Source organism: Sphaerodactylus townsendi, linkage group LG13 (assembly GCF_021028975.2).
Source record: "Sphaerodactylus townsendi isolate TG3544 linkage group LG13, MPM_Stown_v2.3, whole genome shotgun sequence".
Taxonomy (NCBI): domain Eukaryota; kingdom Metazoa; phylum Chordata; class Lepidosauria; order Squamata; family Sphaerodactylidae; genus Sphaerodactylus; species Sphaerodactylus townsendi.
Genome location: NC_059437.1, coordinates 29350653 through 29364002, shown reverse-complemented (window position 1 = coordinate 29364002; position 13350 = coordinate 29350653). Strand labels below are relative to the sequence as shown.

Sequence of the window (13350 nt, the reverse complement as noted above, 5' to 3'; positions counted from 1 at the left end):
CTGCATGTTCGGAAGGCGCCTAAGAGCTTCACAACTGTAAAGCAAGAACTTGACAAGAGATAAACAGTATTTCTAAGATAATATTTCTAATGTCTTTGAAAACCATTTTTGTTAAAACAAAAACACCTCTTTTTACTACATCTTAAAAGGTTGATATAGCTCCATCTTGGTTTATCAGACAATGCAGTACTCTAGATCAGGGGTAGGGAACCTGCGGCTCTCCAGATGTTCAGGAACTACAATTCCCATCAGCCTCTGTCAGCATGGCCAATTGGCCATGCTGGTAGGCTGATAAAGTATGGAACGTCCTAGTTCTAATTCTAACTAATTCACTAACTACCCAAATGCTATATGATGTGATTATTGAATGCTCACTGTCCCAGTGTGCCTGTTTTTGAATACTGCTGATTAAATGGTGGTGGTGATGGTGGTTGTTCCTGCCTTCATAGTTAACATTTCATTCAAGTAAGTATTATTCAAATAGTGCGTTATGGCTGTTGTTACTATCCATGAATACTGCTAATAAATAAATAATATTTTTGTAGTTAATATAAGCTACTGTAGGTAGATTCTTTTGCCTTTGTCCTTCTGTCCTTGTCCTAACCCTTGCCCTCCTGGCTTTCAGTTTTCTGTCTCTGATTGGAGCTGAGAATGCAAATCCTCCTTTATTGACCTCTTAGAAATGTTTTATTCCTTAACAAACACTGCCATCAGCTACTTGAAACCTCTCCTTACACATAGCGGCCCTCCTCTTACAACTACACTCCCAAGTTGCTGTGGGCCTATTGCACGGTGCTTGACAAGCCCGCAAGCTTATGAGGTAAGAGCAAAGCGTCCTGATGATCCCTGGGATTCTCTTCCTGTGTGTTTTGTATTTCCACAGGCAGGGGCATTGGTCATAAAAATGGTTGTTAGTGGTGTTGGTTCAGTGCAGTGACCATGAGGGCTGCTGGGTTTTTGTGTCCCAAATCCACAGTGGTGATTAGTCTGCCTTCAGATACGATGTTGAACTACTGTTTGTTTAAGACTGGTTGATTCCACACAGGCCAAATATAATGTCTCCAGGACATTATAGAAACTGTATTTGGGGAGAACTTTGCACAGGTCCTGTTCACAAAACGAGTTTGACCCATTTTGTTCTTCTCAACCCGGGATTTTCAAAAATCACTACACCAGCGATTCTTTTGCACAATCCCAGGTTGGAGGTATTCCCACACAAACACAACAGGCAGGTGACACTGTATTTCCCTCCCTTCCACCCCTTCACTTTAGGTTCTGCACTGTCTGCTTGTCAGGGAGAATCTACCATCCTGTGCTTGCCATGTTGTGCAGATTGTGGGCAGGTTCTCTGAGCACCCAACAGTGGACAAAGTCCCCCAAGCACAATTTCTGCCCATGGCAGCGAGTTTGATCACCATATAGATCTACAGCAACACATTAATTATAGCCAGGCCATTCTGGGGAGGTCCCTTTTTCTTTTATTTTGTGTGTTGAACATGTGCAGCTACACAGGTGTAGCTGATCGGATTTTGGGACAATTGGCATGGCTGCAGGGGTTCGTATCTGTATACCTTTGCAGCTATGTTTGCGTTGAAGAAAATTTTTAAAAAGAGAAGTGTCTCTGTGCGAATGTGCAAAAGTAACCTGGACTGTTTCCATGGGCTCCAGTCACTGCCGGAACGGGTAAAGGGCACACTAGCGAATGGAAAAAAGGAAAACGGGTTCCTTTATAATGACTGCAACCCATTATATGTATGCTATGTGGAATCCACAACTGGATTATATGTATGCTATGTAGAATCCACAATCTCACCTGCATCAGCAAGTAGGAAGCTTTGGGAACATCCGGACAACTAGTCTGGCTCCTGCATGTTTCTTCTTCCAGCTGAATTAAAATCCTACTTTAATCCATTTTGGAGGGAAAATTGTGCTGTGCTGGTTTTGGAGTGTTCATCTGGATTCTCTGCCTGCAGATGCTGTACAGGGGAAGTTAAGCTCCACCTTCAAATTTGCAGATATAGGCTCTGCATTTATCCCCCCTCTCTCATCAACCCTTTGAAAGACATTTCACAGCTAAGCTGTGGCATTGGGAATACTGAGTATAGTTTTGGTCACCCATCTCCGAAAGCTGGAAGAGGTGCATGGAGAGGACAACCAAGTGATTAAAGGGCTGGGGGAAATGTTAAAATAGGATATGTCTTTCCGTTTAGAAAAAAAATAATTAAACATGGACATGACAGACATTTATTAGATTATGCTTTGGGAGAGTACTTTTCTTCTTATCCTATCATAACAAGCACATAGAGTCACTCAAATAAGTTGGTCCGCACTTTTGTAATTAACTAACAGAATTCACTGCCATGAGTATATGGTGATGATTAACCTTAAGTGACTTGAAAGACAACTAGACACATTCATCAAGTATCATATCAAGGGTTATTAGCCTTGATGGCTAAATGGAACTAGCAAGGGTTGGATTCTATGGTTACATTAGTGGAGGGCATTTATATAGGTCCGTGGTGGCGAACCTTTGGCACTCCAGATGTTATGGACTACAATTCCCATCAGCCCCTGCCAGCATGGCCAATTGCCATGCTGGCAGGGGCTGATGGGAATTGTAGTCCATAACATCTGGAGTGCCAAAGGTTCACCGCCACTGAATAGGTGGAGCTTTCTCTGACCTTGCCTTCCCAAAGTAGCCCTTTATGATCCCTGAAAAGGCATTGGGAATTTCACTGGGGATGTGTGTGAAATCACTCCCAACCCGTTCTTTTGCCAATAGAAAACTTGCCTCCAAACTGGCTGTGCCTTTCTAGGTTCACAAAAGGCCGCTGTGAGAAGCTTAAGGAACCTCCATATTGAGTGCCACAGAATTCAACCCTGCATAACAGAAGCAGTGTGCCTCTGAGTACTAGTTGCTGGTTTCACATCCCACCAAGTATGGATGAGTTGCATACCTTTTTGCAACCAATGCCCTATCAGGGTTGTACTTTTTGGCTTAACCTTTCAGGAGAACTGCAGCTGTCTCTGTTTAGCACAGTGGCTATTTAGTACAATTAATCTCTCTCTTTAATCAGAATCAAGAGCAGCTGAAGGATGATGATTCAGATCTTATTTTGAATGATGGAGATATCAGCTTGACATACGGGGATTCCACCGTGAACACAGATTCCCTGACATCTGGTACATCTAGAAGAGCGGCAGGAAATGGCTCCGAGGATGCTCTGGACCAGGAGCTTGGTTTTGGGGATCATGAACTTGTCATACGGGGTACACGCTTAGTTCTCCCAATGGATGACTCCGAGCCTCCTTCAAATGTAGTAGATAATGCAAGACATGGCCCAGCATAAGATCGCTGCTGGATTTGACTCGCAGTCAAAAAAAAATTCCATGTATGATCATGAAGAAAAATGTACTACCTATGACAAAAACCTACTGCATGTCTCAGAATGTCTAAGCTGTATAAATATTATTTATTTATATGGTGTCAGGAGAATATAACTATCCGTACGAGACGATTTGTGAAGAGCAAGGTGTTAATTCCTTAAGTTAAAAAAAACAAAACAAACTGCTCCTGGACAGCTCTGTGTAGGATGGAACTGTTTCAGAACATAATTTTGTTGCGTAGAGAAGAATTTTTTGTTTTAAAAAGAGTGGGATGAAATGTGTTGGGTAGCAATCTTTTTAACTGTACAACAACATTCTGCTTTGCTATTGGCTTTCACAGTTCAACCCAAAGCTGATGCTTATCCAACAGTAGTGAGGAGGTCGGCATTCTGTTGTTGGGCTTTTTTTGGCAGACCTCTTGCAGGTGGTAGAAAAGCATTTAGCTACCCAAGAGATCTGCTTCAGAGAATGAATGCTTTTGATTCTTTAAGCACTCTTTACAAGAACTGCTGTAGAATTCAGTGTAATAGAACTTGTTGGCCTCTATCTGACATTTCTAAAACAACAGCCTTTACTTATGGTCAGCTGACAGAAGCTGAATTAGGACTGCATTCAAGCTGTTGCTAGTCACTAGATGATGGTGTGTTGACAAGAGCAATTTGCAGCTTCTTCCAACTCGAGTGGGAGAGGAGCACAACATGGCCAAAGCAGATACTTAAGAAGTCAGTTCTTGGAGTATGTCGTTGCACTGAGAAGTGTTTTTGTTGTGTTTTGTTTTTTGTCTTATTAAACATTCAGTCTCACCTTGTCCGGTGTAGGATCAAGGGCACGTTTCGAGCTACAATACAGTTAGACCTTGCAGAATACAGTTTCTCACATAGAGGAACAGGCAGTGTTTCTAGAGCAGGTGAGAACAGCGTGAAGACATTATTGGGGTTAACTTCTAGCTCAGCAGGCTATGCCTTTTATTGTGTCAAATTTTTCTTCTTATTGCATGGCTGCTAAGAATACAGCTGAAGTTACTGGTCTGGTACAGTTCCACTTTACATTAGGCAGTCTGGCACACACAAAGAATTGAGACTCAAGGCATTAAGTATATTAGGTGGTACTGAAAGAATTGAGACTCAAGGCATTAAGTATATTAGGTGGTACTGAAAGGGAGTTGTCTGTCCGTCCATCCTGTATAGTTGCACTTTTGTTTGGTAACTCCTTTGCATGCTTGTGTGTCTAAAAAAACACCCTTGATTTTTGTTCTTGCATCTCTTTCCTATTTAATGAGAAATGTTGGTAAGCTGCCTTTGTTTCTTTACCAGTTGTTACAAAAAAAATTTGCCCGAGAAAGAGCACTGAACAATTTACTGTTATTGCACTTGATATATTCAGCTTTGTTCTGCAGTTATCTTTTTAAAAAATGGTGTGGTGTGTGGTTTTGAGAAGCTGAGAATTATGAATGTTTTGTTTTCTGCATAGAAAACAGATGCGGTATGAAACCTTTACTGTGCACAATTCCTCTATTTTATTTTTACTTTCAGACATAGCCCCTGATGGATCTTCTTGTAATCAGAGGTACCGTAGGGCTGTTACAGACTTAACATTCATTTCCTTGACAAGCAACATACCACCCCACCTCACCCCCAAAATGCAGAACCTAATTGTGATCTGAAGTTGTACATCACATTCGAGGTATTTGAGAAGTTCTAGAACAGTTTCTTCATTTGTGCTTTTGATTCTTTGCAGGGCCTGTTCACATGACTTTCCAATGAGAAATCTTGACCTAGTTATGAATGTTGAGTATAAGCACACCTTTCTCTTCCAATGAGGAGAAAGTAACTGTTGAATTGGACGTTAGTGTCTTGGTCTGAATGAAGGATCTCGTCTCCATGATAATTTACATACTTTCTGGGGCTGACGGATTTGAATAAATATGCTGTGTGGCCTAGTTTGTGCATTACTTTCTCTTCACGGTTGGGCCACAGGGGAGTTTGAGATCTGTACCAAGTTCGATTTCTTCCTAGGAAGGAGCAAATGAACAGAGCCAACATTTCTCACTTTTTAAAGAAGGAGGCTTTGCTTTCATTTGCCTTTGGGCAATTGGACCCAGTATTTCCTGTGCTACCCCAGGACTAGAGGAATACTCATGCAAAAGTTACTAGCAGGTGGTATGATATTACAGTCAAGAAAATGGATGACATTCTTTTTTGTTTTAAGTTTTATGTTCTCAGGTCTGGGTAACATGCCTTAAGTATACGTCAGTGCAATGTCTGTTGTCCCCAGAAACATACATTCTCCTCTTCCTTGGTAAGAGCATTACCAGTAAGCATTTTAGGCACAACCAGCCAGGATGCCTTTTGTGCAAGCCCCAATGAAATGAAGAGAATTTCTCAAGGACAGCCTGATTTTGTAGCTGTGTGGCTTGTGCCAGAAGTAGGACCTCCATTGCACCTAAGAAATGGCAGTTTTAATTATCATAGAAGCTTCTTGTTGTTTAGTGCTGGTATGTCTTTTCTTTTTTTTTTCCTGCTATGCAGGAATTTCATGAAGAGGTGTGTGTTTGTCTGTGTGTGTTTTATATGAAGTCTGAATCTTAACATCAGATGTTTAAAAAAAAGAAGCATTTTCATGGGTTGAGTTTTTTCTACATCTTGTACATTAATGACTTCTTTTGTTCACCAACTTTTCAAAACATGAGAAGACTGCTTTTTGTTTTTAAAACTTCAGATGACTAATAAACAGGTTTACAAAAGGCCCTCTGTAAAATATTGTCAAGTACACCTACTGTACCAATCTGCTTCTAGGGAGAAGCTTCTAGGGGTTGGTCATGCCTAACATTTTAACTGATAGGAGGAGGATTTGCTTATTTTTTCACTCCCGCTGAAATCCTCTGACTCTTCCCTTATGCTGTTGCTGGAATTACCCTGTCCCCAGAGGCAAAATTGTGGCGAGCATTTGGTGTTGCGGTGGGAGAGCTGAGGTGAGAAAGTCACATTCTGCTAATAAAAATCATTATGGGAAGGGTGATTTTCATTGAGAGTCAAACCATTACCTTTCCCCACCCCTTTAATCTGGAAGACTGCTTATACTGAGTGGGTTCTTGAGCCCTGCTTGTACAAACATCTTTGCAATTAAAAAGAGAAGGCAGCAATGTCATGCAGAATGCACAATGTCATGCCATTTTCCCAGCAGGGTGAGTTTGATCCTGGGATGGACACTGGCCATTTGACCCACTGGGAAACTTCCTGGGGAGGTACTGCTTTAAAGGGCCACTGGCACCAAGGAACAAGGAAAGCCAAGCCCCAGCAGCTACTCCAGTGCTTCACTTGGCTTGCACCTTTCTGCAATTATAGTGATCAGAGAGCTCACCAGATACCTTCTCCTATCTATACCATTCACTATCAGCAGTGGTGCAGGAAGAAAATGCTAAGTTGACGCCATTGGGTCTGTGTTGAGTGGATCATGCAGTACTGGATCATTGCACCCCACTCAAATTGGCTTGTTCCTGGGCCGTTTAAATTTCCTAGTCTACATCTGTGTTATGGTACTATACTAGATTTTCTGCAGATGGAAGGCTTAGGGATATTCTGGATGCAGATAAACTTGGTACTGTGTCAAGTGCTCTGCTTTCTGCCTGGGGAGAGATGGCCTACTCCCTTTAGTACTGAGTACAAAAACATTCATACAGACAGTGTCTCAGTGGTGTCTGCTTTGTCACTGGAAGTAGAAATGAGACACTTAGATGACCAAGTTGTTCAGTTATATGGCAATTTGTTGAAGTACTGCAGTGCACAGGGATATAAATTCTCTTGCACAGTGATCACCTGCAACAGATTGAGACTAAGGGGGAAACATAGATGTGCCATTAGGTAGGCAGCGCTCAATTAGAGGCTCTTCCCCAACATAGTGGCAATTGAATGTACTTAATTTCCTTAGGAGGATTCCCTTTCTGACTTTGCTAACCTAAAGTCTGTCTCCATTGTTTCTGTAGCTTAATTATGAAAAAAAATGTATATATGTATGTGCCGTTGGAGTTGATAAGGGAATTCCTCATACATCCATTTCCCCTGCACCAGACAGAACATCTCTGCTAAACTGGAATTCAATTTTTGGTTACCTTCTTCCATAAAATATTAATACACTCCCAATCTTTGTTTCATACATCACCTGTTTGGTATGTTGATGCCAACATGCCACTGTAGTTCCAGATCTTTCACGCCAATAATACATTTTATCTGTTTGTTGAATTTAGATTCTGTAGTCACAGTGGCTGTTTTGATCCTCAGTTTTTATTGCATGTGAATACTTTTTTAAAAAAGAGACTTTTAACATTGTAACTAAATAATAAAGCCTATGAAATCACCGAGGGTTCATCTGTGATTTGCCAGAAATGACTAACAATGGTGTTTACTAATTTCTTTGTTGTTGCAATCTCATGTTCCTTCTACTTCATTTCCCCAAGGGGTCTGTGTATCCACAGTTCTTAATGACCTCAGATTCAGCTTTGGGAACCTATTACCTCTTAAGGCCAGGCATAACAGCCCTTCTAGGCAGCCTTTGCCTCAGGGGCATATTCTTGATTTAGATTTAGAAAGGTCTTCTCCTTTAAAAAGTCTGTTCTATAAGTCAAACTGACCTTTCCCCCTCCCCTGGATCAAAAGATTCAAGACAAGTACTCGTTTACTCTAAATACTGTTGGAATTGTCTGTTTTTATGGTATTAACTGCTATAGTTGTGGTGTTTTTGTGATTATATTCTTAATAAGCATAATTGCACCTACTTTTTGTTCATAATGACCCCATCTTTTATTGTTACTTGCACTGTGAAAAAAAAGAATCATGGGCCTATAAAAACAAGTTTGTTTCTTTGTGTCTTGTGTTTCTTTAATCCACATTTTTAAAGGGTGTGTGTGTAAAATTAATTATGTGAATATGTGTCATACCCAGTAGGTTTTGGAAAAATTTGAACTCTCTTTGGCCGTTTCCGCACGGCCAGGATGCGCCCCCACGCCGCCAAGAGTTCTGGCGGCGTGGGGGCGGAAGCCCTTTCGCATGCAAGCATGCGAATGGGCGAAGCGGAGGCCGGCAGGCGGCTCTGCACGGAGCCGCCTCTTCTCCCTTCTGCGCCCCACTCACGGTGTCCTCGTCGTCGCCTGCTGGGCGTCGCAGCCCCGCCCACGCTGCCCTCCGACCCCTGGAGGTCGGAGGACAGTGTGGGCGGGACTGGCGACGCCCAGCAGGCGATTATGACACCGTAGTGGGGCGCATAAACTAGCGTCTTCCTGGCGGCGCGGTTCGCGCAGCGTATCTGCCGGGAAGACGCTTCCTCAACAACAACCCTTTAAAGGGTTGTTGTTTAGGGCGGCCTGAGGCCGCCCGGGGGGGAGGGAAGCGGAGTCAGGTCGCCGCTGCTGCGTTGCAGCAGCGGCGCCTGTGCAAACGGCGGCCTGGGGGCGGCGTTTTTAGCGCCCCCAGGCCGTCGTTAATGGGCCGTGCGGAAACCGCCTTTAAGAAAAAACCCATCTCACAAGAAACTGTAAAGCAACATTAAGTAAAAATAGTTTCAGTGTGAAAACCTATTAAATCTGTAACGAATTCACAGTAAGAAACCATGCAATCATGATACAAATATTTAAGTTAAACAGGTTATAGCCAAACCAGGGAGTTGGATCCAAAAGCAGCCTTCTGTAAACAGAAAGATATCTTTGCATCCAGCCTGTTAAATCTTCATTAGTCATAAAATCAAGGATTAGCCAAACACGTTTTGATCATATGGTCTTCTGCACTGACTTGCATTTCTAAAAGGTCTTTAAAAAGAGTTTCACTGTGACAAGTTGATGAGTCTCAAGAGCAAGGATTACTCACTGAAAAAATATGCTTGTTAAAACATTTTCGGCAGACCCAAATTGATTTTATGGTTGTTGTACATTGCAAACTTACAGTTGTATTAGATTTTATGCCTTTCTTCTCCTTCTTGCTGTAACTATAAAGAAGCTTTTTTTAGAAATGCTCTAAAAATTTCACAGTGTACTCAACACACAGTGTAATCCTTTGCAGTTATTCCCTTCATAATCTGGGCTCAGAATGCTGTATTGCACTATTAAGCAGCTGCTTATAAGCAGTATTAAAAATAATATTGCTTAAGATTGCACTGACAAGGTCTTCTTCTCCCCTGGGTTGGAGTACTTCTACTGTGTCCTGTCCATGAGTAAAACTGTATTTCACACTGCTGTTGCTGAACTGGGACAGTTGTCCTGATAAGTTTGTAGCTGGAATAGCTGTGGGATTTTGTTCTCCACCTCAGACTATCACTGTGGTATGTGATGCAGAGGCAAGGGAACTTCTAGGCATTGCTTCTATTTTTGCCAAGGGCAGTACTACCATTCTCCATCGTTGCTGCACCAATCTTTGGCTCATTCCGCACATGCAGAATAACGCACTTTCAAACTGCTTTCAATGCTCTTTGAAGCTGTGCGGAATGGCAAAATTCACTTGCAAACAGTTGTTAAAGTGGTTTGAAAATGCATTATTTTGCGTGTGCGGAAGGGGCCCTGGACTGATGCAGTCTGTGCCAGAGCAGGTTTTTCCATCTCTGTGCTTTCTCACTTAGCTTGGAAAGTTTTATTACTGCAACAGTGGGAAGGTGACACCCACTGTTTCCCTGGTGTTTCCACCAGGCTTTTGGAGAGGCTGGCTGCGGATTGGCTGCCCCCTGGTGAGGCCCCTGCTGTATGTTGTCATCTTTAGCAATGCCTTATATTGGTTCCATCTCTTGGCATTGCCACCCCTCCCGGCCTTGGGTCCAGGCGCCACCCATATGGGATTTGATCTGCCTCTGTTTTGGATTATCTGTATGCTGCTATTGATTTTAAGGGTTGTAATTATGTTTTAATTGTTGTTAGATATTATGTGTTGTAAACCGCCTAGAGCCCTTCGGGGATGAGGCGGTCTACGAAATCTAAGTAATAATAATAATAATAATAATAATAATAATAATAATAATAATAATAATAATAATAATAATAAAGGTACAGTGCATAAATGTAATCTGCCACAAATGAAAGATTCCTCAATTGCATCTTCAAAGGCTTGAGAACAATAGACTAGAGATAGAGGGAGGGAAACCGTGGGTGTCACCTTCCCGCTATTGCAGTAATAAAGCTTATCAAGCTAAGTGAGAAAGCACAGAGATGGAAAAACCTGCTCCGGCACAGACTGCATCAGTCCAGGATTGGTGAAGCAACCATGGAGAATGGTAGTACTGCCCTTGACAAAAATCACACTTGGAGGGAAAGATACCCTTGGTGACTAGAATGTGTCTTGAGCCATGGCTACCTTAGGATTCATGAGTAAGCAGGCAGTGCTGTCCTTTAGAGGGTCTTCACGATTTTAAGACCAAGAGAATATCCTGCAGATGTGGATCCAAGTTCATTGAGGGCTCTGCAGGTGATAACCAGAATTTTGAACTGCCCATTTGGTAGTGACTACAGCATGGGCCTAATATGCCTTGGCCTGGAAGAAGAAGATTTATACCCTGCTTTTCTCAATCATAAGGGATCTCAAAACAGCTTACAAACTCCTTTCATTCCTCTCCCCACAACAGACCCTTTGTGAGATAGGTCGAATCCCCACTACGGTCTTAGCCAGGTTTCAGAACACAAACTAACCAGTTTTGAGGGATGACCTCCCCGGTCGAATCCCCACTACGGTCTTAGCCAGGTTTCAGAACACAAACTAACGGTCGTTTGTGTTCTGAAACCTGGCTAAGACGGTAGTGGGGATTCGACCGGGGAGGTCGTCCCTCAAACCTGGTTAGTTTGTGTTCTGAAACCTGGCTAAGACCGTAGTGGGGATTTGACCATAGATGGAGCTGAGAAAATTCTGAGACATTCTGTGACTGGCCCAAGCAGGCTTCATGTGTAAGAGTGGGGAAACAAACCTGGTTCACCAGATTAGAGTTTGCTGCTCATGTGGAGGAGGGACAATCAAACCCAGTTCTCCAGTTTAAAGCCCACTGCTCTTATCCGTTACACCACGCTGGCTCCCCTAGATTCTGATCTTAACCATGCTACAGTGTTCTGTACTAACAGGCGTTTCCAAGTTGACTTTATGAACAGACCCACTCATTACAATAGTCTTGCCTTGAGTTCACTGTGGTACAGATCCATGTGGCTACAGCAGCAATATCAATGTAGGAGGCCACCTTCCAGATATGATGAAGTTGGTTAAAAGCTCATTTTTGTTTTTGCAGCTACAATAATGCTGGGTTCAGTATAACCCCTGAGCTCTTAATCAAGTGGACAAGGCTGAATCCTGTCAAATGTGGACAGCATGGTACCTTTCAAAATGTTAAGCCTCTCCAGTCAGCATTACTTCTGTCAGGATTCAGTTTCAGCGTGTCCATTCTTAGGGATATAACCACAGCATCCCAGGATTCAGTCAGTATCCTTGAAAAGTATAAATATGGATCAACACTTTGGACTTACCGTTTATTAGTCCTTTTTGGAAAAGACAGAGGCAAAGAAGATGTTGAGTACTTCTTCCTTTTTCCATCCCCTATTAGCCATCCTGCCATGAATATGTACATTCTTTGCTGCAAAAAGGATGAGGAAAGAGTGGCATTTTCAGAGGCATCACAGACATTTCAAACAACAAATCCATGAATAACCAACTGTTAAAAACAGATTGTAAAGGCTTGTTTGAAAAGAACCCACATCTCAGAGGAACCCTGCAAACATACTTGGGGGGATTGGTTTGTGTCTGTGTGCGCTATATATTTTATGGGATGTAAAAGAGAAAGTTCAGGACAAAAGACTTCAATTAGGAGCGGGAAAGGCAGCCTTCTGCCACCGTCCTGTTTTTTCCTCTCCACAACCATTGTGTCCTGTTTTTTTAGGTTAGTAAGTTATGTCCACAGATTTTCAGAAATCCGAATTCTATACCAAGGTAGCAGGTTCTAAGAGGACTGCAAAATATTAACATGATATGTGCCTGGTTTGTCATAACAAATGCCCTGTTCATTTCAGTATACTCCTGAGACGCAGAAACACCCACAGCTTACAATAACATGAGCTGAAAGTATCTCTCAGGATCATGCCCCTTTGAAAGAAAACCAGAGCTTTTAATTCTTTGTCAAATATTTAGATAGGAACTTCTATCAACAGGAATTTCTGTATTTTAGTTTTTCTCCCCTAAAAATATTCCAAACCTCTCATAAAAGGTGCCAAACAATTTCACAATCAGAACTGCTGCTAACAATTTTAAGTTGCCATATATGGTTGCAATCTCCCAACTAGGTCTAATCCTTCAAAATGTGTGTAGGGAGGAGATTATCGTGTTAACTTTTAAGGTGATGTGTGAGCTTTCCCGCCCCTTCCCCTTTGCTTAACTGCCTGGGAATGTAGAAAACAAAATATAACAACTTGTAACTCAAAAATCTGTCTGCTCGTCATGTTAGTTCAGTTTGATTAATGCCAGCAGGTCATTTCCTTGGCTGCTGATATGTTTTAATTTAAACTTAAAACAGCCAAAATCTATCTGCACAGGAAACAGAAACGCATAATAAAGTGCTCACGGTTTTATAAAGAGATGACTGCAGGTCTGTGGGCCTCCAAAGGCCAAGGTGAGAAGGTTGGCAGTAGTTGCAGAAAAGTTGTATTTTCCACATTCCAGATTTAACCTAGTTCACAGGTGTTGCTCTTCAAGTTTTTAACATAATCTAACTACAATGTTGCCCTACCTTTTCTACCCCGCTTTATGGAATAATGGATTTAATATGATTTATCTACTGCATACAATATATTTTTAAAACGTTTCTAACTGTTGAGCTAGCATAACAACAAGATACATGGCTAGGGTTGCCAATTTCCAGGTGGCACCTGGGGATCTCCCACTATTACAATTGAGAGAACATGGCTGATTTGAGGGTGGACTCTATGGTATTTTCCCCGTTGAGGTCCCTCCCCTCACCAAA

General features: G+C 42.1%; 1 protein-coding gene across 2 annotated transcripts in view; it reads left to right on the top strand.

The window, feature by feature from the left end:
* SLC9A6 (solute carrier family 9 member A6) overlaps nucleotides 1-8245 on the top strand; it is a 30390-nt gene extending 22145 nt beyond the window's left edge. Inside the window, exons 15-17 of one of the 2 annotated variants that reach the window (XR_007246029.1) lie at nucleotides 715-820; nucleotides 3078-4489; nucleotides 4533-8245. Coding sequence is in view for 1 of the 2 variants with exons in the window: in XM_048514250.1 (XP_048370207.1) it covers nucleotides 715-820; nucleotides 3078-3350 (379 nt within the window). In the remaining variant the exon portion in view is untranslated. Of the gene's footprint in view, nucleotides 1-714; nucleotides 821-3077 lie in introns of both variants that reach the window. The other variant, XM_048514250.1, reaches the window with a different exon arrangement.
* The last annotated feature ends 5105 nt before the right edge of the window (nucleotides 8246-13350 follow it).